This window comes from Dendropsophus ebraccatus, chromosome 7, assembly GCF_027789765.1.
Source record: "Dendropsophus ebraccatus isolate aDenEbr1 chromosome 7, aDenEbr1.pat, whole genome shotgun sequence".
NCBI lineage: Eukaryota > Metazoa > Chordata > Amphibia > Anura > Hylidae > Dendropsophus > Dendropsophus ebraccatus.
Window position 1 is genome coordinate 79,152,166 of NC_091460.1, and position 26,149 is coordinate 79,178,314.

The 26,149-nt window shown below is 39.1% G+C and overlaps 1 protein-coding gene across 1 annotated transcript in view; it reads right to left on the reverse strand.

The window, feature by feature from the left end:
* The window catches only part of LOC138796565 (polypeptide N-acetylgalactosaminyltransferase-like 6), a 397,761-nt gene extending 380,023 nt beyond the window's left edge, over positions 1–17,738 (reverse strand). The window contains exon 1 of the mRNA XM_069976174.1: positions 16,901–17,738. Within this exon, the coding sequence (XP_069832275.1) occupies positions 16,901–17,035 (135 nt within the window). The 5' untranslated portion in view covers positions 17,036–17,738. The remainder of the gene's footprint in view (positions 1–16,900) is intronic.
* Between the last annotated feature and the right edge of the window lie 8,411 nt (positions 17,739–26,149).

Here is a 26,149-nt window from a genome sequence, read left to right on the forward strand (position 1 = left end):
CATCTACATTTAGTTATGTACCTCCTGATTGAGCAATTGCTCAGTATTACAGTTCCCAGAATTCAATGCCTCCCCTGCTCTCCATCACCGCATTCCCACTCTGCATACTCCTCTCCTAGAGCATTACTATCAGTTCCCTGCCCAGAGCTGTTACAGAACATCTCATTTCACACCAGGCTATTGCTTAATCAGTGAGCTTTCACTGCCTGCTGTATTCGTTGCCTGTCTACTCCTCTTTCAATGCCTGCTGTATTCGTTGCCTGTCTACTCCTCTTTCAATGCCTGCTGTATTCGTTGCCTGTCTGCTCCTCTTTCTTATGCTGGGTTTACACGGAGCGATAATTCGCCCAATCGTACAATTAACGATTTCTAAGTAACGATTTTTCTTTTATAACGATCAGCGTTTAGATGGAACGATATATCTTACAGGAAATTCGTTTTCTGATCGTTTTGCAATCGCTTAAGCCTATCTCGCACATAGGTAAAATCAGTGAATGACTGTTTACACGGAACTAACGGTGATTTTTTTGCGAACGACGATATAAGAACAAGTTAAAAGATCAAAATGAACGATTTCTCGCTCGTCGTTTGATCGTTCGCTGCGTTTACACGTACGATTATCGTTCGAATTTGATCGTTATCATGCATTACCCAGCATTACTCAGCACAATTTAGCAGATGAAGCTTGGGAGTGACAGAAAAAAAAAGGGTGTTAACAGGAGCTCGGCTGTCAGTAAGTCCCTGCTGTATCTATCTGTAGAACAGAGAATCCTATGCTTCTGATAGATTAACCCTTTACATGCTGAGGCCAGATTGTGGTGCATTACTTGTAAAGCATTTGCTGCCGGAGATTCCCTGTATACTTACCAGTCGGATAAGTTCTCTGGTCCACACTTCTCTAGCCGGGGGACTTGTGATGGCTGCCATGGATGTTGTGTACCAGGCCAGGTATATTGCCTGTCAGGATATTCCTAACAGGCTTAATCAAGCCTTTAATATACTGCATTAAGTGACTAAAGTCACTAAAGTGCCCTTATAGGACATAAAAAAGTGTGTGTGTGTGTGTGTGTGGGGGGGGGGGATACAGAATATAAAATGTAATAAAATAAGTCCCCCATCCCCCTATACAACAAACAATAAAACAATTGCATAAAAACCTTTTAGGTATCGGCATTTCCATTATGACCTGAACAATAACATCATTTTATCATTTATCCTGCACAATGAATACAGAGGGGAAAAGGAAAAACAAAAAAACTACAAATTCACTATTTTGTTAATGCATTATATTCATTACAAACATTACATGACTTGGGAGGCTACCATGGGAAAAAAAATATTTGGGCATTAAAGGCCCAGAATGTGTTACACGGGAAGGGGGTTAAATATTATATTTTAAAATAATCAGAAAATCTTGCAGTTTTTATGCTCACCACTTAGCCTAAAACTAACCTGAGACCTCCTGGCACAACCCATGCCCCGTCCCATGCTCCGCAATGTATATCCCTGTATTGTGGCTGTAGCTTGGAAAACCTTGCTGCGAAAAAATCTACAGATTTTGCTTTTGCTGCTTCATAGCAACAGAGGCTGTGGCTGGAGGAGACACCAGAAATCTCCATACTAAAGAGATCATAAACTGCTGTCTTTTACATAAAAAGGCTGCTAGCTCATAGTCATAGTGTGTATCCTAGTGATAGCAGGGTTAGTTTTCATTCACTCAGGACATAAGGATTTGGCTGCAGCAGTTGTAGTAAGCAAATATGTATCCTGAGACTGTCAGGAAATCAGCTGTCAGAAATCTTGACACCTTTATTTTATTTCTAAAGCAAATGTCTGCTTTATGAATACATGGGACCAGTGTAGGCTCATTCTGTAATTTTAAGGAAATTATTGTTTTTCTTCAGCCTCATAATCATAAACTATTGTATGAAGAACTCTACACCCTATATTTTCTTTTAACAGAGCTCAGTAAACATGTTATCAGTAGAACAATTCCATTACATTCTAGTAGTTAACAGGATGAATGTCTTTACATCAGCTGCTTTTATATGGATAAATACTGTTATAATGATCTTGTAATGATTTTATAGGGGGCACTAGTTTAAATACATGTAATGGATATGTGAACTGCTGACAGGCAAATGCAATTAATTTATACTATGGGTTATTTATTGTAACCTTCATTACCAGTATAAACACAATAAACACAAGCTATGCCATAAACAGAGGAGAGTTTCAAAGGAGTCCAGATCTTTGGAGAGGTGACTGTCCTTGTGTTGTTCTCTGCACTCAGTCCTATGGTAGTAACAGGATGAACTAAGTGCTGCTTAGGACCCCCTTTTCCACATAAGTGATACTCCTATAGCATGGACTCCCATTTATCAGCATTTCTGGCATGTCCTTCAATGGTATGGGCCCTATTCCACGGGACGATTATCGTTCGCATAATTGTTAAGGATAAACAATCCAAACGACCGCTATTGGGAAAGACCTGAAATCGTTCACCCATTTACATGGAACGATAATCATTACTTATGATCATTCTTGCTGTCGTCTTGTCATCGCTTTTGCGTTCGTCACTACTGCGAATGACCGAACGTCTTATTCAATGCGAACGATTTGTGAACGAGCAACAATTAAAATAGGTCCATGTCTTATTAAACGATCAACGATTTCTCTTTTGGTCGTTAATCGTTAACTGCGACTTAACCAAACGATTATCGGTTAGATTTGAACGACTTAACGATAATCTGAACGATAATTGTTCCGTGGAATAGGGCCCTATTACTTGTAGAAGAATGATGGAAACACATCAGTAATAAACCAAATGACAATTCTTTTTTACACACTCGGCAATTTGGCATTTATGAGTGGTCTGCTGATTTGTGGCTGAGATGTTCCTGCTCCTAAATGTTTCTTCTTTGACAATATCTGGGCTTATATTTCATTGTGGCTGATGAACAGGACAGAAATTTGACAGATTTGTTGGTAACGTGACATCCTGTAATACTATCATTTTTGAACAGTTTGACTTAATATTAGGTACCTTCAGTTTAATATACAAAAGGTGACTCCAAACCTAATATCTAATCCTTTATTTTATAGATAAATAACTAGATATTTTAGGATATTATGAATGCTAAAGTAGACATTCTGCTGTAGGATCTTTTCTATTACCTCTTCTATTACTCTTCTATTAAAATATAGCTCACCCTTTAACCCCTTCCCGCTAAAGTCAGTAAATGTACTGACTTGTAGGATGATAGTTCCAGCACCAATCAGTACATTTACTGACCTGCTTCCAATGCTCGCTGTTTACTCAAACAGTGCCCGGGAGCTGCAACTAAACTGTCAGCTGATAGCTGACATCTTAGTGTAACTACCTCTGGACCCCCAAAGGGGGTCCAGCATCGGCAATCGTCGGCATTGGTGGATCAGTAACGGTAATTGGTGTGGTAAAAAACACATAGGATTACATTGGAGTCTCTGGAAAGAAAATGAAAATGTTAACTTTTCACTCCTATTTGCAGTTATTCCTGTGAAATGTCTTAAGGGTGAAAAACCGGTATGAATGTCAATTTGAATACTTGAAAGGGTGAAGATTTCAAAATGGGGTAAATTATGGGGACTTCTAGTATACAGGCCTCTAAAATATACTCCAAAACTGAACTGGTGCCTAAAGAATTTCTGAGTTTGAAATTTTCATGAAAATTTTGAAAATTGCTACTAAACATTTATGGCCTCTAATATCCTAAAAAAGTAACAGCATGTTCACCAAATGCTGTTAATATAAAGTAGACATGTTATAGATATGAATTAATAAATAATAAATGACGTATTACTATTTACCTTATTTGCAGAGACTTTCAAATTTAGAGAAATGCGCTTTTTTTAAATTTTTAACAATATTTTGGAGTTATTCACAAAAAAATTCTAAAGATATTAACTCAAATTTACCACTAACATAAAGTGGAATATCTAAGGAAAAAAACAATCTTGGAATCACAAGGATATGTAAAAGCATTCCCAAGTTATTAATGAATAAAGTGACATGTCATATTCATAAAATTTGCCTTGGTCCTTAAAGCCATTTCAGGCCTGGTCCTGAAAGGGTTAATAGCTGGCATGTAGGCTGAAGTATAGGGAGGACACAAGATTTGGTTGCTCTGCAATGTAGTGAGGCCTGAAGGATGTATTGGCCTTTAATTGCTGGCATGTAGGCTGAAGTATAGGGAGGACACAAGATTTGGTTGCTCTGCAAGATAGTTAGGCCTGAAAAGGTGGTCTAGGTCTTTAATAGCCGGCACAAAGGCTGAAGTATAGGGAGGACACAAGATTTGGTTGCTCTGCAATGTAGTGAGGCCTGAAGGATGTCTTGGCCTTTAATAGCTGTCATGTAGGCTGAAGTATAGAGAGGAGACAAGATTTGGTTGCTCTGCAAGGTAGTTAGGCCTGAAAGGGTGGTCTAGGCCTTTAATAGCTGGCATGTAGGCTGAAGTATAGAGAGGAGACAAGATTTGGTTGCTTGCAAGGTAGTTAGGCCTGAAAAGGTGGTCTAGGTCTTTAATAGCCGGCACAAAGGCTGAAGTATAGGGAGGACACAAGATTTGGTTGCTCTGCAATGTAGTGAGGCCTGAAGGATGTCTTGGCCTTTAATAGCTGGCATGTAGGCTGAAGTATAGAGAGGAGACAAGATTTGGTTGCTCTGCAAGGTAGTTAGGCCTGAAAGGGTGGTCTAGGCCTTTAATAGCTGGCATGTAGGCTGAAGTATAGAGAGGAGACAAGATTTGGTTGCTCTGCAAGGTAGTGAGGCCTGAAGGATGTCTTGGCCTTTAATAGCTGGCATGTAGGCTGAAGTATAGAGAGGAGACAAGATTTGGTTGCTCTGAAAGGTAGTTAGGCCGGAAAGGGTGGTCTAGGCCTTTAATAGCTGGCACATAGGCTGAAGTATAGGGAGGACACAAGATTTAGTTGCTCTGCAAGGTAGTTAGGCCTAAAGAATGGTCTAGGACAGTCCTGGCAGCAGTGTTAGCTTGGCCTAATAAATTACAGGAGGGGCAGTGAGGTAGGTTCCCTGACAGGAGGATCCATAGAAGCAAGACTATATAGAAGTTTGTGTCAGAGCACTTACAACCAGTGTCTGAAGGAGAAAGCGAGAAACACTGCGGGGAGTGTGGGTGAGTATGGTCTTTTGTTAAGTTATACAGGACTGGAAAAGGTATCTGTGAAGAAGAGGAGCCTAAATGTTTTTTCATATTTCAGACCACTATCATACCCTTGTCAATGCTGTACTTCTACAAATATCTGGCTATGTTCACACAACGTCAAAAATATAGTATATATATAGTATATAGTATATATAGTATATAGTATAATATAGTATATATAGTACAGTAGTCAATAAATCCTCACTCATTCTGTACTGTATAGAGTGCCCCCCACCCCAGCACTGTAACAGATGGGAGATGGTGGTGCACTGCCTGTACTACTACTGTACTGTATATGCACTCCAGCAGTCTTATTCAGTACAGGATGGGAGATGGTGGTGCCCTGTCTGTACTACTACTATACTGTATATGCACTCCAGCAGTCTTATACAGTACAGGATGGGAGATGGTGGTGCACTGACTGTACTACTACTGTACTGTATATGCACTCCAGCAGTCTTATATAGTACTGTACTGTATATGAAGCCTCACCACTGCTTAACTCGCCAGGTACAACCCACCATCCACGGTCGCAAAAATGTTCAGATACCGAGTACTTCAAGACGGGATGCCCGAAAAGTGTTTGAGAACCGAGGTACCACTGTAATTGTATATATATATATATATATATATATATATATATATATATATATATATTCCTTTTTAAGTGCAAAGTTTTACCTGCATTAAAGCACTTTTCATTCACAATTTATAGAAGTATAAAAGTTGAACAATGTCTCTTACCTTATGGAAGTAAACTCCACGGATAGAACAGGTCACCACGGAGCATAAGCGCTGAAGGTTATAATTATAGAACAAGGACAGGTTTGCAGCTCAGGAAAGCAATCTATTAAAGGATAATTTGTAAGCTTCCAATACTGTATAATAAAGGTGTGAGGAGAGCTACTCAGAACAGCAGAGGTTAAGGTTACTTTATTGTAAAATATGTATTTTACTGCAAATTGCATATAAATAAATGGTACCTAAAAAAGGATATGGTGGAAAATACAAGTATACTTTCTTATTCCAAGGCAAAAATTTTTTTTTTAGATTTTAAAGTGTAATAGCCAAATGGAAACACCAACATGTCTGCAATCTGTAGCATGGTATTTCATGATTATGCAAATGTAGTCCTGGCTGAATGGCTTCTGTAGTTTTGAGAGGTAAAAGAAAGGTCAGGTACTTGGAGCAGTTCTTGTCTTGAGTGCACATCATATTCATTTAGCATGTCTTGCTTTGGTGACTTGCTTATTTAACCTTAAACCTTTTGTACTGTTTTCTCTTTTTTACATTTCAGTGATTAAAATGGTATTGTTATAATGTTTATTCATATTGTGAATGATAACGCTTTTATAGGGGTTATCCTGCAAAAAAAACATCTATCCACAGGACAGGTAAGAAATGTATGATGGCTGCAGAATGATGAACACTTACTGTATTTTCTCTTCATCCTAGACACTGAATGAAGCAGCAGGGCACATGTGTGACCATTACTTCATTCCCACTTACTGCAGTAATGTGGAGTATGGGACCTTTTCTTAAGGCCTTATTGTACCAAGCGATTGTCGGACGTTTTTGGCCGATTATCGCCCATTATGGCCAATAACCATTTGGTGTAATAGCTACTGTTAAAAGGCAATCAGCCAACATGCACAATGTCACATACGTCACATATGGCGGGCAACTTAATAAAGCATAGCTGTGGTATAAATGGACGTGGATAGAAGGCCACATATTGCCCACAATACTCACACCTCCAGTAGCTCAAAGTCTTAGTTATGTAGCCATAATCTGGTCCTCAGACACTTCACAAGGTAAATAACAGCTCTACCTTCTGCTTATAATTATATTTACCCTTTAATAAATTATATGTTATATTCACCAGGAGCCCCTCCTGTTTCTCATATGACTTTTAACTAAACAATTAATTACAAAACAATAGTAGATAATAAGAACATGTAAGCAAACATTTCTATTATCCTAACATACTAATTTCTCTAGGAAGGGAAAACCCATTACACTGTCTTTTCTTCTTAAGCTTTGGAAGGGGAACATTTATGGTGTCTGGGTGGCATATATAGGCTTAATGTTAGACACTGGGGGGTGGGGGGTGCAGCGATAGGGTCACATGCTTCTCCATGCTCAGCCATCTTATAGGTAGAATCATCACAAAGCAGGGCAGCCCAGCCTGGAGGAGGGAAGTCTGATTTTAGCTCTAAGAGGTACACAGGGAGCTGCTGTCAGTATATACAGTGAGTACAGTTACTAATACTGTACACTGAACTATTTTACTATAAAGTGGCCAACCCCTTTAATTAAATTCAAACAAGTTGAGCTGTGATTGGTTGTTATTTTTTGCAGTAAAAAATGTGGGCCTATTGACCTATTATAATGAAGATTACTGCAGGGCTGTAGTTGGAAAAGACCTAAGACCCTACAGCTGTCATGGGTACCGCTGCTAGGGACCTTAGAGAGGAGGGACCACAGCTCGAGATGGTAACTTCTTTTGCCATTGGCAGTGTCAACCTATGCAGGACTCTCATTCTCTATAGATATATTATATTTTGCTATTAAGGTCTAAAAACAGAATCGGAAAATAGTTTTTTGCAGAGACCATTACATAGTGGTATGAAATAGTGTGCTATAATGGTGTAACAGGCCCTAAAACATGCTTTGACTGCTTGGAGAATTTTTATCACCTGATGCCGGAGAGTTAGGGTTCTATTCCACCGGACGATTATCGTTTGCATAATCGTTAACGATTAACGATCTCAAACGACCGCTATTGCGAATGACCTGAAAACGTTCACTCATTTCCATGGGATGATAATCGTTACTTATTATCGTAATTGCGATAGTTTTCTTCGCTATTTATTCGCTATTGCGTTCCTATCTATTGCGAACGACCGAAGGATGTCTTATTCAATGCGAATGATTTGCGGACGTTTTGCAAACGAGCAACAATAAAAATAGGTTCAGGTCTTATAAAGCGATCAACGATTATCGTTTAGATTCGAACGATTTAACAATAATCTGAACGATAATCGTCCGGTGGAATAGGGCCCTTAAATTAGAAGATGGTAAGTTTCATTATTGATTCCACTTTCCTTATTGTACAATGAATACAAATTCATATATATATATATATATATATATATATATATATATATATATATATATATAAGTACCTTGTTTCATTCAGAATTCAAACTTTGCTTGATATGTTAACGTTTTTGCGAGCGTGGATTGTGAGTTGTACCTGGTGAGTTTAGCACTGGTGAGGCTTCACATACATTACAAGGCTGTGATTTTCGTAAAACCATGGCGGTGATTATTATGGAGATATACGTTGTCTTACTGTCTATGGGATCCCGGAACAGTACACATAGTATACGCTTTCTATATGAGATCCCTAGCGGCGACGCAACCAACTGACATGTCAGTTTTCTGCGGCTACTTTTCATTGAATAGCTCACTCCATAGTGTGCTGTGGGGAGTTCTGATGCGGGTGCGCACGAATGCACCTGCATCAGAACACTGCAGAGCCAAAGATCATCCAGCCAGTACTGCAGTACCAGCCGGGATGATCTTTTCATAGACCGGCCGTTCCGTGACCCGGACGGGTCACAAAACGGCCGGTCTCTTATGTTGTGTGAACATAGCCCAGTACTGTGTAAGACTGCTGGAGTGCATATACAGTACAGTAGTAGTACAGTCAGTGCACCACCATCTCGCGTCCTGTACTGTATAAGGCTATGTTCACACTACGTATATTTTCGTATATCTACGGCCGCTGTTGCCGATTGCAACAACGGACGTGATTTATACAAAAATATATGTGCCGTTGCCGCCTATGTTATCTCAGCCAGAGCGTATACACATAGTATACAATCCGGCTCCGGATCTCTAGCTGCGCCCCAAACAACTGACATGTCAGTTTTCTGTGGCCGCTATTCATGGATGATCTTTTCATAGACCGGCCGTTCCATGACCCGGTTAGGTCACAGAACTGCCGGTCTCTTATGTAGTATGAAAATAGCCTAAGACTGCTGGAGTGCATATACTGTACAGTACAGTAGTAGTATAGGCAGTGCACCACAATCTCCCATCCTGTACTGTATAAGACTGCTGGAGTGCATATACTGTACAGTACAGTAGTAGTATAGGCAGTGCACCACAATCTCCCATCCTGTACTGTATAAGACTGCTGGAGTGCATATACAGTACAGTAGTAGTACAGTCAGTGCACCACCATCTCCCATACATTACAGTGCTTGGATGGGGGGGACGCTATACAGTAAAGGATTAGTGGGGAGTTGGTGACTGCTGTACTAAAATTGATGGTTTCGTTGAATGTTTCTTGGTTAAAATGTCCTGTACAGTATAGTGCTGCTCTGTATTGTACTTAAATGATTGAACTGGGCACTATACAATGCAATAAATGAGTATTATAGGTAATTATTGCTAGGTGCTGGAAACACATTTACATTTTTTCCTATGGGAAGACACTGTTCTATGTTCTAAAAAACGAGGTACCACTGTTTATATATCCCTTAACAGTGACTGTGGACTTGCTGACCACCAACCTTTGGATATGGTACAGGAAATGAAGAACCGAATGTTTAACAGAGTATTATAATATGTACCAACGAGTGGTAATAACCCAAAAATAGCTGTCTACAGATGGCTAATCTCTTCTGGCTTGGCAGACATTTCTAGTCATGTCTTAGTTGGAGTGAGACACTGACTTTAATTGACAGCTAACTTTAAAGGATGGTAGGGCAGAAAAACAACATATATGGACAAAGAGGGATGCTAATATAGTGTAGCATGGACAATTTAGGAAAATTGCTTGAAAGTAGACCAAACTAACTTGGTGGTATTGTGGAAACCTTAGGCACAGCAGACGTTTATGTTAAATCAGTCCGCTGCCTGGTTCTCTGCTCCCGACACCCGTCCTAATGCCAAAACACAAAAAAGCTGTTTGGAATTGACCAATAGATCATACATACAGCTACAGCGCAGGACTCCCTAAAGAACTCCAAGGACCTCACGAGTCTTTCTTGGACGTTTATTCACACTAGGCTTAAAAATGAGTGACGCCTTTCGGTGTCGGACTGACACCTTTATCAAGCTCCTATATACAATAATACAAATTACTTAATAATACACAGACATCAAGGGCAGACAGACATCCTCTATATAACTAAGAAATTACATATAATGAATAATAAACCAGCACTGAACAAAACCGCATGGCATAGACAGATAGCAGATAACCCTGACTCAAATAGGAATGACTATCGCTGTTAGCCAATGTCAGGTCAGTTATATCATGTCAATAAAAAGTATAAACAGCTGCCTCTTGGCTGTATGTGTGGTCAGTAGTGGATTATAATAGGGGCATTTCAGGCGGCAGCCCTGGGCCCTGAGCTCCTGGGGGCCCATGACCACCCAAAAAGACTTATACTTTCAGTGGTGTATTGTCTCCTGGCTACAGTTCTGCCATGATTTGCAAAAAATCATTGTTTTTTTAATGGCAATTTTGCACAAATCAGGACATCATGACATTATCTGTCCTGTACTATGAACGCCAGGCTAGTGCCGCCATAGTTACAGTGGGGTGGGGGGGCCCAGGCTTGGTGAACAGCCCGGGGCCTATGGTAAAGTTAATCCGCCCCTGTGTGTGGTCCAACTTTATGGCTGCATGTGTGGTCCAACTTTCAGGGTAGCTTCACACGTACCGTATCGCTGCGTATTTAACGCTGCATATTTATCGCTGTGTTTTTATCGCTGTGTGTTTGGTGCGATTTTTACATGTGAGTTTTTATTTTCACATGATTTTCATGTGAAAATCAAAACTCGCATGTAAAAACTGCACCAAACAAACAGCGATAAAAACGCAGCGATAAATACGCAGCAATACGGTATGTGTGAAGCTACCCTAAAGGATAGTATTGGAGATCTGCCTTACATATCCTTTCTTCTCATGATTTCCAGTGGAGCATGAGTGGCCTGTAAGTCTGCATATGTCTTTATGACACTCTCCTCAAGTAGAAACCTAATCCCTTTGCAAACAGTATTGACATGCAAAATTGGTCAAAGTGAAGTCATGAATTTAGTCCTGCCTATCATTCTGAATAAAGGAGGGTTTATGAAGAGCGATTATCAACAAACTATAGCAATAGCACAATTTATAGACGCTAAAAGTAAATCCACAGTCAGAGGGGATTTACCATGACAAACAAATGTATTCACGGAAAGTGAAAGGATCAACAGATTTGTTAGATCACAGCAAGTATGAGTAATTATAGTGCCTGTGCCCTATCTCACTTGTCAGTGGCACATGGACACTTCAGTGAGAAGATGCTCTCTCTGGGACTTAAACAAATGCACGGAAATAATAATCACTGGATTTTGCTACAGTCTCACAATGAACAGGAGGTAAACAGAGTCCTTCAAGTGCTTGCTGAGCTCCGGAACTAAATGAAACTTAATAGCAAAATCCACTGAGTAAAATGAGAATTGAGAGAAGATTGTAATCTTTTATAAATGGTTAACCAATAAATTACTGAGGACCATGGATACACCAAAGAACACTATATGTTGTTGTGAAATAAAAGAATTGTTTGCAATCAATAAAATGTCTAAAATAAATAAATAAAAAATATTATAGTTCTGATGGTCAAAAATATCCGCTGTAATTTAGAAGAGAAGCAGAAATGTTATAATGCAGCTCTGCTCCTCTGCAGCTGATGTGACAATATAGGACACAGCGCCATCTACTGTGCATTCTAATACAAAAGCCTTGCACTTATGTTTGCCAGGTAGTGCAATAAACATGCACAGTTTTCATCAATTACAGGTGCATATTTCCATACATACCCTAATTGAATGAACATATTGCTATATTGCTACTTTCCTTCTATTTCAGTCGAACTACAAATAAAAAATCACGCCAGCTACTTTCATGCACATGCACACACATATACTTTTTAGCATTGTGATTGAATAATAAAGTTCGTACACTAGATTCTACATATAAGTTTTACAAAACTTTGCTAACCAAGGGGCCAAAGTTGATTTTATTTTTTAACAAGATTGATGTTTGGAGCACAACTCTTACTGTGTCATTTTTCATAGATGTCTATAGGCATAAAACCACAGAATGACAGAATTTTGTTATTTTTTATGATTTTTTATTTTATTTTCCATTTTCCAAACATATTGACTATAGTGGCCACATAACACTAAGACAATGTGAAAAAAGTCATCACACAACATAAAACACACAAACACAAACTGCCATAGTGGATTTTAGACTTAAGAAAAACATCAAGAACCTGTCACAGATGAAACATCACATGTACATCACATCACAGATAAAACATCACATCCAGTTCACAAGAAAGACTTTTCCTTTGGCAAAATCTTATAAAACATCCGCAGCATAAACCATAAGCATTCACTGGTATTTCTGCTCTAGATTTTCACTGTGTATGGTTTGGGATGTGGATTTAGCTCAATTTATTAAGAATAATTTGCATCAAGTCAACAGAATGCAGCTTCCTTGTGGAATCCACATGGAAACCACATAAAAAATTGACTAGACACAGATGGTGTGGATGGCACTCCCACATGTAATATTTCCATTGGGAGCATGGCCTAAGTAAGAAAAGCAATCCTGAAGTTAGCACAAAAGAAACTAGAACCTGGTGTGATCAGAAGCCACCATACATTTTCACAACATGTAATACTGTATATATAATATACTGTATATTTTCTGATCTGGATAAGGCACACATTTAGTAGAAGTAGGGGATTGCTGATTGAGCAGTCGCATAAGATGACATACAGCATCCATATGGAGTCATGGTCCAGAAATTAGGATTCCCTTGGAGTGAGTCATTCTTAGAGCTGTAGTGCTGGCATAAAGCCAGATCATTCTTATTAGAGATGAGCAAAGCAGCTTTGTTTTGCTTAGTACATAGCTGTGTCTATGTTTTTCAGGCATTTTCCATTGGGTCCTTGGGCTGTATTCACCCTCTTCACAGAGCTGCCAACCTGCGGGATTGAAACGCCAATCAGTTTTGTTTGTTACAAAGCTGCTTCACTCATGTCTAATTCTTATTCATTTATTTATTTGTTTATAAAGCAGTAAAAGAAAACACAAATTTAAACATTCAGCTATAGGATACCAGATGATTTAGAGTGGTAGTTGTCCAGAAGTCCATAGAGGACAAGGACATAAGGCTCAACATATAAATCTTAAACATTGGTGTAAATCCTAAGCTGTAATTGGTACCTGAGGATACATTTGCTATAGATATGCATTTTATAGCATTGAACTTTTGTTTATGACTAGTATTTCTACATGCAACCTAGGTGTTTCTGAATAGACCATTCAACACTACATTAAAAGAAGAAAATAATTGGAATTTCGGTTTCCATTCACATCAATGAGAGGATGATAGGATGGATGGAGTCCCATATCATCCCCCCACCCCACACACACAGATGCTATCTGCTGACAAGTCTCTATGATATGTGGAAGCTATATAGCTAAAGGTGCACTCACTCTTTAAAAGGTTAGATTAAGCACTCAGCTCTAATCTGTAATTCATACAGGTTCAAAAACCACAAGTCTGAGGTCTTTGGCCTTCACAGCTCAGTTTAGTTATAAAAAGATGTTCAAGAAAAAAAGGCAAATACCGAATATATGTCTGAACTTTCCTAAAAGTGACTTATACAACTAATAGTATAAATAGTAGTCAAGTCAAGACACTTCAATACTACTACTACTACTACTACTACTACTACTACTACTACTACTACTACTAATAATAATAATAATAATACAAATAATAGTCCCCAATCCTGTTGGTATTGGGCTTTTTCCCCCATAATCACCTGCCCTGCGTAAAAAACATTATTCATTGGCCAAACATACTGTAACATCTGTAGCCAATGAATGGAGGAAGCAAAGGGCTACACAAATGATCTAGTGATGAGGCCTTCATGTTAGTTAGGCCATGTAAAGTCTATTTAAATGAGCACCAATTTACAAGATTGGAACATGCTTAAGAGAAGGTATCACTCTGTATAAAAAAAAAGCCCTTACTTTGGCCCTCCTGAATATAGTACATGAATATACATGTGAATTTAGGGGTTATGCTTGCCTCAAGTTCACTACTGACTTGCCAAAGTCTTCACTAAACAAGTAAACAAGCTCCACCTGTTGACTCATCGTTAATCCTGCTCCAGCGACTTGTTTGCACCAAATCAAAGCTTCCAGCAAATACCGAAAGCATTAACATTTAAGAACAGAAAATATAAGGCATCATGTAACGAAATCCTCTCAATACATTACATTACAATAAAATAATATTTCTTGTCTTGTCCTACCATAGCTTTTGTGTAGACTTTCTCAAATGTAAGCAGATAAGGAAATGTCTTGGTGACAAACAAAAATAAACATAATTATAATTAGTTTAGTATACTGTATTTCCTATTGGAATCCTTAAAAACTACTGTGTACATGGTGAACCTCACCTAAACCTCTTTTATATAACAGATGCACAGAGTTGGTGGAGGCTGGTGGCTAAAGAAAGTCTGACACAGTGGCAGCTCCTATTCACTTGAAGTTTATAAAGTATTATTAGATGTCCTAGTGAAAACAATTCAGCAAGTGCTTATGTATCTTCTGAGGACACTTTCCCCAAGCTCCCTTTCTGGGCTCTATAAGAAATCTTTTACTAAGGTAATATGTGGTCCAGCGATAAGCAGAGAAGGCCATTCCATTCACATATATGGCTAATGCTCTTAACGTTAAATCTATTGCTGTATCCTGAATAGGAGGGGATGGCTGCTCAATGGTTGCAGGGGCATCTGCTTACATAAGGTACCTATCATATTTTTGTCACTATGGCATGATGACATGTGGCCTTTAGACGTGTCAAAATACAGAGTGGGAAGATTTGCCCCTAAAACACTATCTGTTGTCTTTTCTATACAGATGGCTCAACTCCATGCACATACCGATCAATATTATCTGGTGCTTGCAGTCAATGCAGTCATTCCCATCATATATAACCTTTTTTGTCACAAGAACTGGTCCCACTAAGGGTCCCATTGGGGTATTTTTTGGGGGCAACTCAGGGACTTATATTACCAGGACTTTAATGGGGCAAGAGGGAGGGGAGAATATTCTTTAACATCCTCTTCAAACTTTATCATAGTTTTTTAAGCCATTAAACTTTAGTTTATATGTCTGTATACCAACATACTGATGGCAAGAGTGGCCCCATAATTCTATATAGGTTATGTGTGGGGTGTGCCATTTTTGGAATATCTCTATAAAGTTAAAATACCATCTCAAATCACACAAGTAAAGACTTTTATAAATATTTGATCTACATGAACATGTTTCATAACCTGCACCATATATGATATATGGTTTTAAGATGTACTTCTATGTTTTTGATAATATTGGAAAAATACATGGAGCCAGTCATTGTACCACTGAGAGTCAGTTGTATTGGAAGCTACCATTGTACATCATCAGTATATCCTTAAAGGACCTTGCCGACTGTAAGATTTGACTATATGAGTCCTGTATTATTCTAGTCAGACAACTTTTTGCTAAAAAGAGTATACAAAATCTCTGCAAATGTTATCCAGATTGTTTACAGCGGAATTTAGAACAGAATGAGCTTGGTCCACAGAGACATATGTGACCCACAAGGCAAGGCTATATATACAAGCAGGGGAGCAGGAGGGTTGTTGTCCGCACAGCTGAAACCACATAACTTTAGTTCTGTAGTTGAAAGTTTGGAACACAATGAAAAGTGTTATCAATATTTAACAAGTCTGTGTGTGAATCCTTGATTTGGCCAGAACAGATACATTTTTAATATATGCCATAATATCATTCTCCAGCTTTATAAAGTGAACAAATACCATTGAAAAATGCAAAATGCATGTGGACAGCAGTGAAGCACATTAGTGTGGGGCTGTCACAAGTGTTAAGCGTAAAAGAAATCCACATTCCTTATTATTATAATTATGCTTCAACGGATAAGCTGCTTCACAATATATAATAATAACACATGATACATCTCCTGCCAACTTACTGATAGCTGCAAACTTTTCTTCAAAGCCAAACATGTCATTTAAATGAATCAGATTTCAACAAATATCAAATTAATGTCCATCGCAGCTTCTGAGCTTCTGTTCCAGTCAGTCTAGACAGAAGTTGCTGGTATGGACAATATAATTACATATAAGACTGATGGGATGAGTATACTCCTATAGTCATAGCACCAACAACATGCCAGGACCCTACAAACCCCTCATCCTAATCCAGACAGCCAAAGAGCTCTCATACTTGGTACACAACTTTTCATAATTCTAACAAATAGCTGTCCATACACAGATCATCAATAACCTTATATACAGCATATCACATTGTATATTGCAGTCAGATGTATCACTAAGTGACCAGAACTTCCACTTGAGTTACCTTGGTACCGGTTTTACTTTTATTCGGTTTGATCCATATGCAATACAGTGAGTGTTACACTTTCAGAATACAAGTTTAAGGTTTTGGTCCTGCTTATGGGTTAACTCCATCTAGTTACAAGAGTATCTCTTGTACTACTACTCTAAGGTGCTTTATGCCCTATGGTTCCTACCTGATCTCCTCCATCAGTAGACTTCATGAGCTGTTTCTCCTTGTATAAGGACCAAAGGCCAATGTTAGGCAGGAAAATCAAAGCAGCTGTAAATAGCAAAGCCATCTGGATAAACCTCTTCTGTTTTCTCTTCATGGCAGTAAATGATTGTAGTCAAGTACTGGTAGAGAGTGAGTTCTGTAATCCACAGGGATCTCCAAGAACTTAGCGAAAGAAAGCGCTCCACTCCTCAAAGTTCCACAGCAGTTATAGATGCTCTAAAACTTTCAATATGGAGAACTACCAAAATGTTTTTGGAAGCCAAAGTTTTTACTGATCAATAAATAAATCATCAGAGTTATAAGGACACCACAAACCACCACTAGAGATTATCCAAGAATGTCAATGTATTGAAGAACCACAAGCTGTATTGTTGTCTTGTAGAGAAGAAAGTTTGGGAGAATGCATTGTTATTTGAAACACATTTCTTTCCTGTAATGAATGCAGAAACAAGTAAAGGGAACTATATCTGAAGTGGTGGAACAATAACAATAATAATATTTGGAAATACCAGGGTCTGTTCCCAATTCTTCATTAGTATTAAAGACTGTCACTCCAAGCCAACCTGATATACACAACCATGCTGGTTACCTTCTTGGTCCATCACTAATCCAGCATACCTTCAGATGGTCCTGATGTTCCCCAAAAACAAGCAGAATAGATAAAATAGAGTTCATATATTCCCAATCAATCCTGTGTGTGCTTCTTCATGCTGAGGTATGCATCTCTCCACAGGAGAACTCAACTCCCCACTGGTGGGAAACACGTGGATGAGCTCTAAACCGGTGGTTACAATCCCTCCCAGTCCCACTCTGCTCTATAAACAAGCCGGGAGCTGAAGGAAGCTGGAGGGGAGGAGGGTGATGATGATGATGAGGAGGAGGAGAAGGTGGTGCAAGGAGAATCTAGTGCTGTCACACTGCATCGTCCCTGTAACCAGCAGCAGCTCACACATCATTTCCTCTGGACCAAGCCTGGGAGACAGGGGACCAAGTCAGGCTGAGATGTCATCCTGGACCCCAACTTGTACATGCCTGCTGAACCCCAACTTTTCAAGTGATCAGGAAGCTGGATGTGATGTCCACCAAACTGGAGGCAGCAGCAGCAGTAGTAGCAGCAGCAGCAGCAGTAGCTCGGTGTGTGCTCTATGTGAGCAGCACATCCACTACACTTGTCTCCGAGCTGCTGCTGCTGATGCTGAGGCTGATGTAGGAGTGGAGGAGGGGGAGTGGGGAGACGAACACAAGCTTTTAACACTGCAACTAAAGACTCAGGCAGCTGCCTCTGCTCCTCACTACACCAAGGACGAGGCTGGGCTCTCTGGGGGTATTAATAGGTTACCATCTTATCTCATACACAGTGCATACAGCCTGGGTGATACAATGGTCTGTCAGCCAACCTGCAGTCATCTCATAGTATAGAGCTGCCTTACAGGACTCTTACCTTGTTTCCAGACAAAGCTTCTACAAAACTATGTAAGTGCTTATGCAAGCTGTAGAATATATATTAAGCTCCAGGGAACTTAATGGTGAGAAGAATGTGTAATTATTCACTCTTGTTCAGTGAAAAAATATACAGTACATCTTACACTGGATGAAGGGAGTGCTGCAGTTTCTTTGTGCTTATATAGCAGGGGACAATGGATCAAGGTTCAAATTACATAAATTTGAATGTAGTTAAACTATAATAGATAGATAGATAGATAGATAGATAGATAGATAGATAGGAGATAGATAGATAGATAGATAGATAGATATGAGATAGATAGATAGATAGATAGATAGATAGATAGATAGATAGATAATTGATATGCAGGAGATAGATGGAGATAGATAGATAGATAGATAGATAGATAGATAGATAGATAGATAGATAGATAGAAGATAGATAGGAGATAGATAGGCAAGAGAGCAACACAACCCTTTCAGAATCCTGGTAAAGATGGATGCCAGCAGGTTGAAAAGTTGATTCAAAGTCTCCTCCACTAAATATCAAACAGGAATTGCGGTAGAATGAGTGAAGTTAAATGGTGGTCTTTATTCCTTAAACGGGTTGTCCGACGCTCTGCATTTTTTAACATATGTCTCTGGTGAATATAAAACAATAAACATCCTATGTTCACATCTCCGAACTCGTCTCGTGGTGACAGCCCGATCGGCCGATCATTGACTGAGACAAGTGATTGGCTGAGCAGGCTTGTATTATATACACTGGCAGCAATATATTGAAAAAAATAATGCTGAACACTGGACAACCCCTTCAATGCAAAATATGCAACTTTTCAATGTTGAAACGTCACATCTGAGTGCTGTGCTGCACTCTTTTGGATTTCTGTCACCATAGTTGATCTTTACTACTTTCTGACAAAATTAAAGAACAGAACTTTTACATTTTTACCATATAACTGCTTTTTTGATCAGGACTATAACTGCTGGTACCATCATATATTTTCTTAGAGTGTTGTGCCACTTTTGTACTTGCGATAGATAGATAGATAGATAGATAGATAGATAGATAGATAGATAATAGATAGATAGATACTAGATAGATACTAGATAGATAGATAGATAGATAGATAGATAGATAGATAGGAGATAGATAGATAGATAGATAGATAGATAGATAGATAGATAGATAGATAATTGATATGTAGGAGATAGATGGAGATAGATAGATAGATAGATAGATAGATAGATAGATAGATAGATAATTGATATGTAGGAGATAGATGGAGATAGATAGATAGATAGATAGATAGATAGATAGATAGATAGACAGGTAGGGAATGGATAGATAGATAAATAGATAGATAGATAGATAGATAGATAGATAGGAATTTGTTGACATGCCAGCATCATACAGCTAGACGGGTGCTCACATGTATTGACACTTTTATCTCCATACTATATCTGCCTTGTGATGACGTCAGGGTATATCACCGTTTCTTGATGAATAAGTGATAATTATTATACCTGACCTTATGGTTATATCGACTTTATAGAACAATCATGCACTATGGTTTATGGATCTAACACTATCATGTACACACAGCGATTTTTACACTGTTGATTATGATCATATTCACTGATGGATTCTATTTTTTGTATTTCTTCACTGTATGGCTAGGTTCACACATCGTCTTTTATTAGCAAAGAACGGACGCTGATTGCAATGGCCTCAGCGTCCGTTCTTTACTTCAGGGGCGGCATTGCATTGAAGTCAATGCAATGCCACCCGCTGTGTTCTAACGGGCGTTAGAATAACATGCCTGTCAATTATTTCCAGACTCTGTTCACTGAGCAGCATCCAGAAACAGCAGCTGTGGCCGCACATTGCATTGAAGTAAATGGCTAATTGAATTGCGGGCCCACCCAACGGTTCCCGCAAATCAATTGTAAAAAAAAGAAAGTTCCTGCAGCAGATACAGAGGTATCGGCTGCAGGAACGGGCTGAGTGCAGCCTGGCGTCCGGCTGTTCAACAGCGTCTGTTGCTATGCAACGGACGCTGTTAAACGATATGTGAACATAGCCTATTTATTGATATTTTGATCAATTATCCTAATTGAAGCACCTGTATATATACAACATGTATTGCACAGCTTGATAATGGCTCCAATGAGGAGTTAAAACGTCGCTCACTACCTGGGTGAATTACATTGGAGTGCTACGGTGACCTTCTATGTTTAGCTTCAGCCCATGTGGTCACACACGGACGCACCACTTTGCACCATTTTTTTTCATCTATACTCTATTGGTGCGTTTACACAGGCAGATTTATCTGACAGATTTTGGAAGCCAAAACCAGGAATGGATTTGAAAAGAGGAGAGATCCCAGTCTTTCATTTATGACCCATTCCCTGTTTATGGTCTGTTCCTGGCTTTGGCTTCAAAAATCTGTCAGATAAATCTGCCTGTGTAAACGCACCATATGCTGCATCTATACACTTAGGGTCCTATTACACGGAGTGATTTTTAATGATTAACAACTAACGATAAACAATCACAGGATTGTTTATCGTTAACCTGAAACCGTTCACCATATTACACAGAACAATCGTTAGTTACGATCGTTACTACGATCGTTATTGCGATCGTTTTTATGATCGTTTAATCCTTCTAAACCCAGCAACACAATGAACAATGTGCTATTACACTGAAGGATTAGGGAAAAAACGCGGAACTTGAGCGAACGAATGTGGAATTACAGCCAACCATTAGGGTACGATTAGCGATAATTTTAGGTTCAGATCTAAATCAACGATCAACGACATACGAACGATTTTTCGATTGTTGCCTGCATTTACACAGAATGATTATCGTTTAAATTTGGACGATTTAACGATTTTTCGCACGATAATCGTCCCGTGTAATAGGGCCCTTACAGATTAGATAGATAGACATATAGGGGATAGATAGATAGATAGATAGATAGATAGATAGATAGATAGATAGATAGATAGATAGACATATAGGGGATAAATAGATAGATACCCACCCTGCCTTGTAGACCCTAATAGATGGTGAGTAATGATTTGACTCTCAGAAAGAGAATAGTAAAGACTGGGAGCACAGATGTCAATAGTTTTTAGAGTAGACTGTATTATTGGAATTAAAAGTGCATTTGACAGGAACATTTCCACCAGGGACTCAAGACCCTTTGTGGCACGGAACCAAGGGTGAACAGAGGTGTGTTCATAAGTTTTATTTCTCCATTATTTTTTTTCAATAGCCCAAAAAATTCCTTTAAGAACCACACAGCTACAATTTACAGTTTTAAGTGCCTCAAAAAGTCAGATTAATCTCTCTGTGTAAACACACCAGGACTCTTCCACATCACAGCTACACCTGCATGACCCAGGTGATTACATTTACATTCAGTGCACACCCTTTTCAGTATTGTTTTTTTAGTGTGTGATAAGGCTCATAATTCACAGTTTAAATTGGCATCTTTCTCAGCAGATTAATGGCATGGATTATGGGATGGCACTGGTATAGTGAATAGTGATGAGCAAATAGTGAAATATTTGAATATTCGATATTCGTTCGAATATCTTCCCGATATTCGACTATTCGATCGAATATTCGATCCCATTAAAGTCTATGGGAACAAGTATTCATTTATTGAAAAACTTCTATTAGACCACTTGGAGGTCACCAAGTCCACAATGACACCTCAGGAAATGATGCCAACACCACTGGAATGCAACTGGGACAGCAGGAGAAGCATCTCACACCCCAAAATCACCAGTAATAAAGTCGATGTTATACAGGTGAATTACCTGGTTATTAAAGGGTGTATGAATATTTTATAGGTAAAGCTTGGACGGCTGTATTATGTAGCACGTAGCACTTGGTAAACAAAGTGCCTTATAGTAGCACAGCTGCCTGCTTGCACTACCCTTTGTACTTATGTATGATGTAACAGCACGTAGCACTGGATGAACACACGTACTACTCTTTTCTTTAGAGCAGTCTAGCACGTATCAGCAGAACAAAGCACTTGGTGAGCAGAGTGCTTGCACTACCCTGTGTATTTATGTATGATTTAGCAGCACGTAGCACTGGATAAACATACGTATATATGTTATTGGGTCATGTGACTATGCCGTCTCGTTTCTAGTGATGCTACGTACACCAAGGGGCTGTGGCAGCCTCCTTGCATGTTGATTGGCTGAAAAAAACAGTGAAGAAGGGGGATTTGAACGCTCATCGAATATTTATCGAATATTTGGTGAACTATCATATAATATTCGATACGATCGAATACCTTACTATTCGATCGAATATCTATTCGATCGAACAGTATTTGCTCATCGCTAATAGTGAATTATTGTGTAAAACCAGTTTCAAGTTAAAGTGAACCTGTCACGCATATTATGTTGCCTCGGACGAGGGACACATGGTCTAGTGGAAGACACAGTCTCAAGTAACGGACAACTGGGTGTCATGCTCCAGCCCTGGTCAGTCTAGTAACTTAAAAAGACAAGTCAGTTATTAAGGGGCGGAGGAGGGGAGCAGTCAGCTTGTCAGGCACTCGCAGGGGCACACTCTCCAAGGCCTTTGACCTTCAAAGTCACCTTCAGGCCTTTCACCTTGGTCGCATGTGCCTTGCCCATCTTGGTTTGAATAAGCACTTCTGTCTTGAGGTTGACTATCAGGCTGTTACCTAGAATTTGGCATAATAGTGTGATTAGGCAGCCTCAGAGGCATGCATACATGCTGCCCCTGCTGTTTCCTGTCCATTTCCGTGGTGTTTCCATCATTTTCTGAGGTTGACAGGTTTTCACGCAACCTTCCCTGGGCCGAGCTTGGGTCCCCTGCAAAAATGCTCGAGTTTCCAATTGACTTAAATGGGGTTCATTACTTGAAATGAGCACCTGAGCATCGGGAAATATTTGTCTCGAGTATTGAGCACCCGAGCATTTTAGTACTCGCTCATCTCTAGTAACTACGTCATTTATTACTAGAAGTTACATCAAACAATTTTCAATTTTTATTGCTTTCCTTTAAGATCTATACAAGACAAACAATTGTTAAATTGTTTCAAACAGGAGTTTAACCATAGCTTGGAAAGCATTAGCTAGTGCTTGTTTTGTTATATGGATCTTAAAAGAAAGCAAAAATAGTTGTAGTCTTTAATCTGATTTCCTAATGGCATGTTTAGATGGGCCTAAGGGCTTCAGAAAACGAATGCCAGTCTTGGTGAACAGCACTTATTTGCTGATTCTTCTTCCTCAGCCTATCTGTGTGTCCATGCATCCCATACTTAATATGAGCTGTTGAGCTATTCACAGTACATGCTGAACGCTTGGTACTCTACACTACTTGCATAATGCATGCTAAGGATATGGATGGTGTGCTTATGCATGTTTAGTAGGTGCATTACACTCTCACTGCCACACATAGCACTAGTAAAACTGGTGCTTACAATATTTGTAAACATTATAATTAATACTGCTGTTGCTTATATTCATAGCTGAGCCATACATATATATTTTTTCTCTCTATTATTTAGAAAATGTAGTATACATCATTATTATTGAATATATTTCTGGTGTTCCTTGATATGATAACTGACATCATACAGACATATTTACATTCAGATAGAAATGACTCATGAGGCGAAAGCTGTTGGCACCAGGTGCTGATCTGGAGACTCAGAAGAAGTTCCAAATATATCTTAAGGCTGGTTTAACACTGATCATTTGCAGAATTTTTGCTGATTTGTAACAGTATTTGTGTGTGCATTCTTTTTTAGCCCAGAGTTACTTTAAGGTCTATATTTAAAGTGACTCTGTCATCTGCAAGTTACATTCTAAACTGCTGACCCTAGTAGTTATTAGAGTTAGGAGACACATGATATCTTTAAAACATCAGTCTGTGCTTTCATAACATAGAAAAATGCTTTTATTCTCTGGTGCAAAGTGTCAAAGAGGCTTTTCCTAGGCCCTGATTGGCTGCAAGCTGGAATGCCTCTTCTCTCCTCCCCCCATAATGAAGGTTGTAATGCAGGCTAGCTGGATGCTGCGGAACCGCACTGCAGTTTGTGTCACAGGCCAGAGTGGTATGCCAGTTCTCCCTGAGGACCACAAATACTTTGACTAATATCAGTTATCCCCACCATTGTCTTGGTGGTAGACATCAATGAGGTGTATAACTTAGGATAACTGATGTTTACAAGTACAGTAAGCAGTTCTTTAAAGTACAGTACAATAGTCCATTTTCACAAGGTGCAGAAGAAAACTTTATCTGGAGAGAAGGTATGCAGATTACTTACCCTTTAAATTAGAGTGCCTTTACTGCTAGCAGGTTAAACAGAATACTTTGGCTTTGAGACTTGAGATGGGGAGAATCCCTGACTAGGTGACAGTTTCTAAAATAGGGTGTTGTTTGGACACTTGATCTGAGTTACAAGGGACTATGGTTGAGTCCAGAAAGGGTGAGAATTTGCTGACGAGGCCTTTTTAAAGTCTTGATTGCAGAATAAGACAAGAGAAACAGTCTTTGCTGTCATAAGAGACATGTGGGGTGCATGCAGGAGTAAAGGCACTCACAGCCCAAAACAATAACATCAATGAAATAGTGTAATAAAGTAAATATATTTTTATTGTAATATATCACTGGACAATGAAATCCGTCAGAAACCTTCCATGGTTATTAGCATGAAATAAGACATGGCGACATCTAGTGCTTGTCTTGTTGTATGGATCTTACAGGAAAGCAAAAATAGTTGTAGTCTTCAACCTGATTGATATTCCACCATTTCATCAGATTCCAGCTGATTTGTGATGTTCCCCAAAGACGAAAGAAAATGACATCAGGCGCACAGGAGTACAGGAGCGCAGGCATGAGGTCCAGTAAGCATACTTTCTTCATTATGTTTCCCCCTGCCGATACTGTTATTTTGATTTTTGCCAGGCAGGATCCTCCTTTAATGGAGAGAGGTATGAGGTAACTTGAGCACCCATTGGTCCAGAGGAATGAAAAAACTTTTGGAAGGCCATGATAGGCCCAGGAGTGGGAGTTGACCTAGACATATCGTTTCTATAAGCAGGTGTCAGGATAAAATAGAATACAGCCAAACTTTGTTAACCTTAGCATATCCTTCAGTATATACTACATGTCAGTGAATAGAAGCTAACTGGGATATAGAAATGCAGTGAATCATCATACACATACACATAATAAACCTGAGAATAAATTTAGATAGTGTGCTACCCTACATATCAACATCCATCAGTAGCACAGAAATGGGGTTGTGGGACAATGCACATCCCTATGACTTCTTGATTGACAGCTTCCAGTGCTAAGCCCTGCTTCCAAATCTCATTCCTGTGCTGTGCATATAAATTGTGAGCATGTGTGGAAGCAAGGTTTAGCCTTCAGCTGACTGTAAAATAAGAAGGGAAAGGGATAGGAGAAAGAATGAGGAAGAATTTTTCACTACCATTTCTATGCTGATGATACCCAGCTATATACCTTCTCCCGTGATATGACTCCCACACTCCTATAAAACACCAGTGACTCTCTGCTGTGTCTAACATTATGTCTTTCCTATTCCTAAAAATCTTAAAACTGAAACTTCTGGTATTTTCTTCCTCTGCTAACCACTCCTACCTGATATTTCTATATCTGTCTGTGGTGCAACCATAGCCCCTAACCCCTTCTCACCATTTGCATTTAAACAAACATCTCTAAAATCCTTCATTA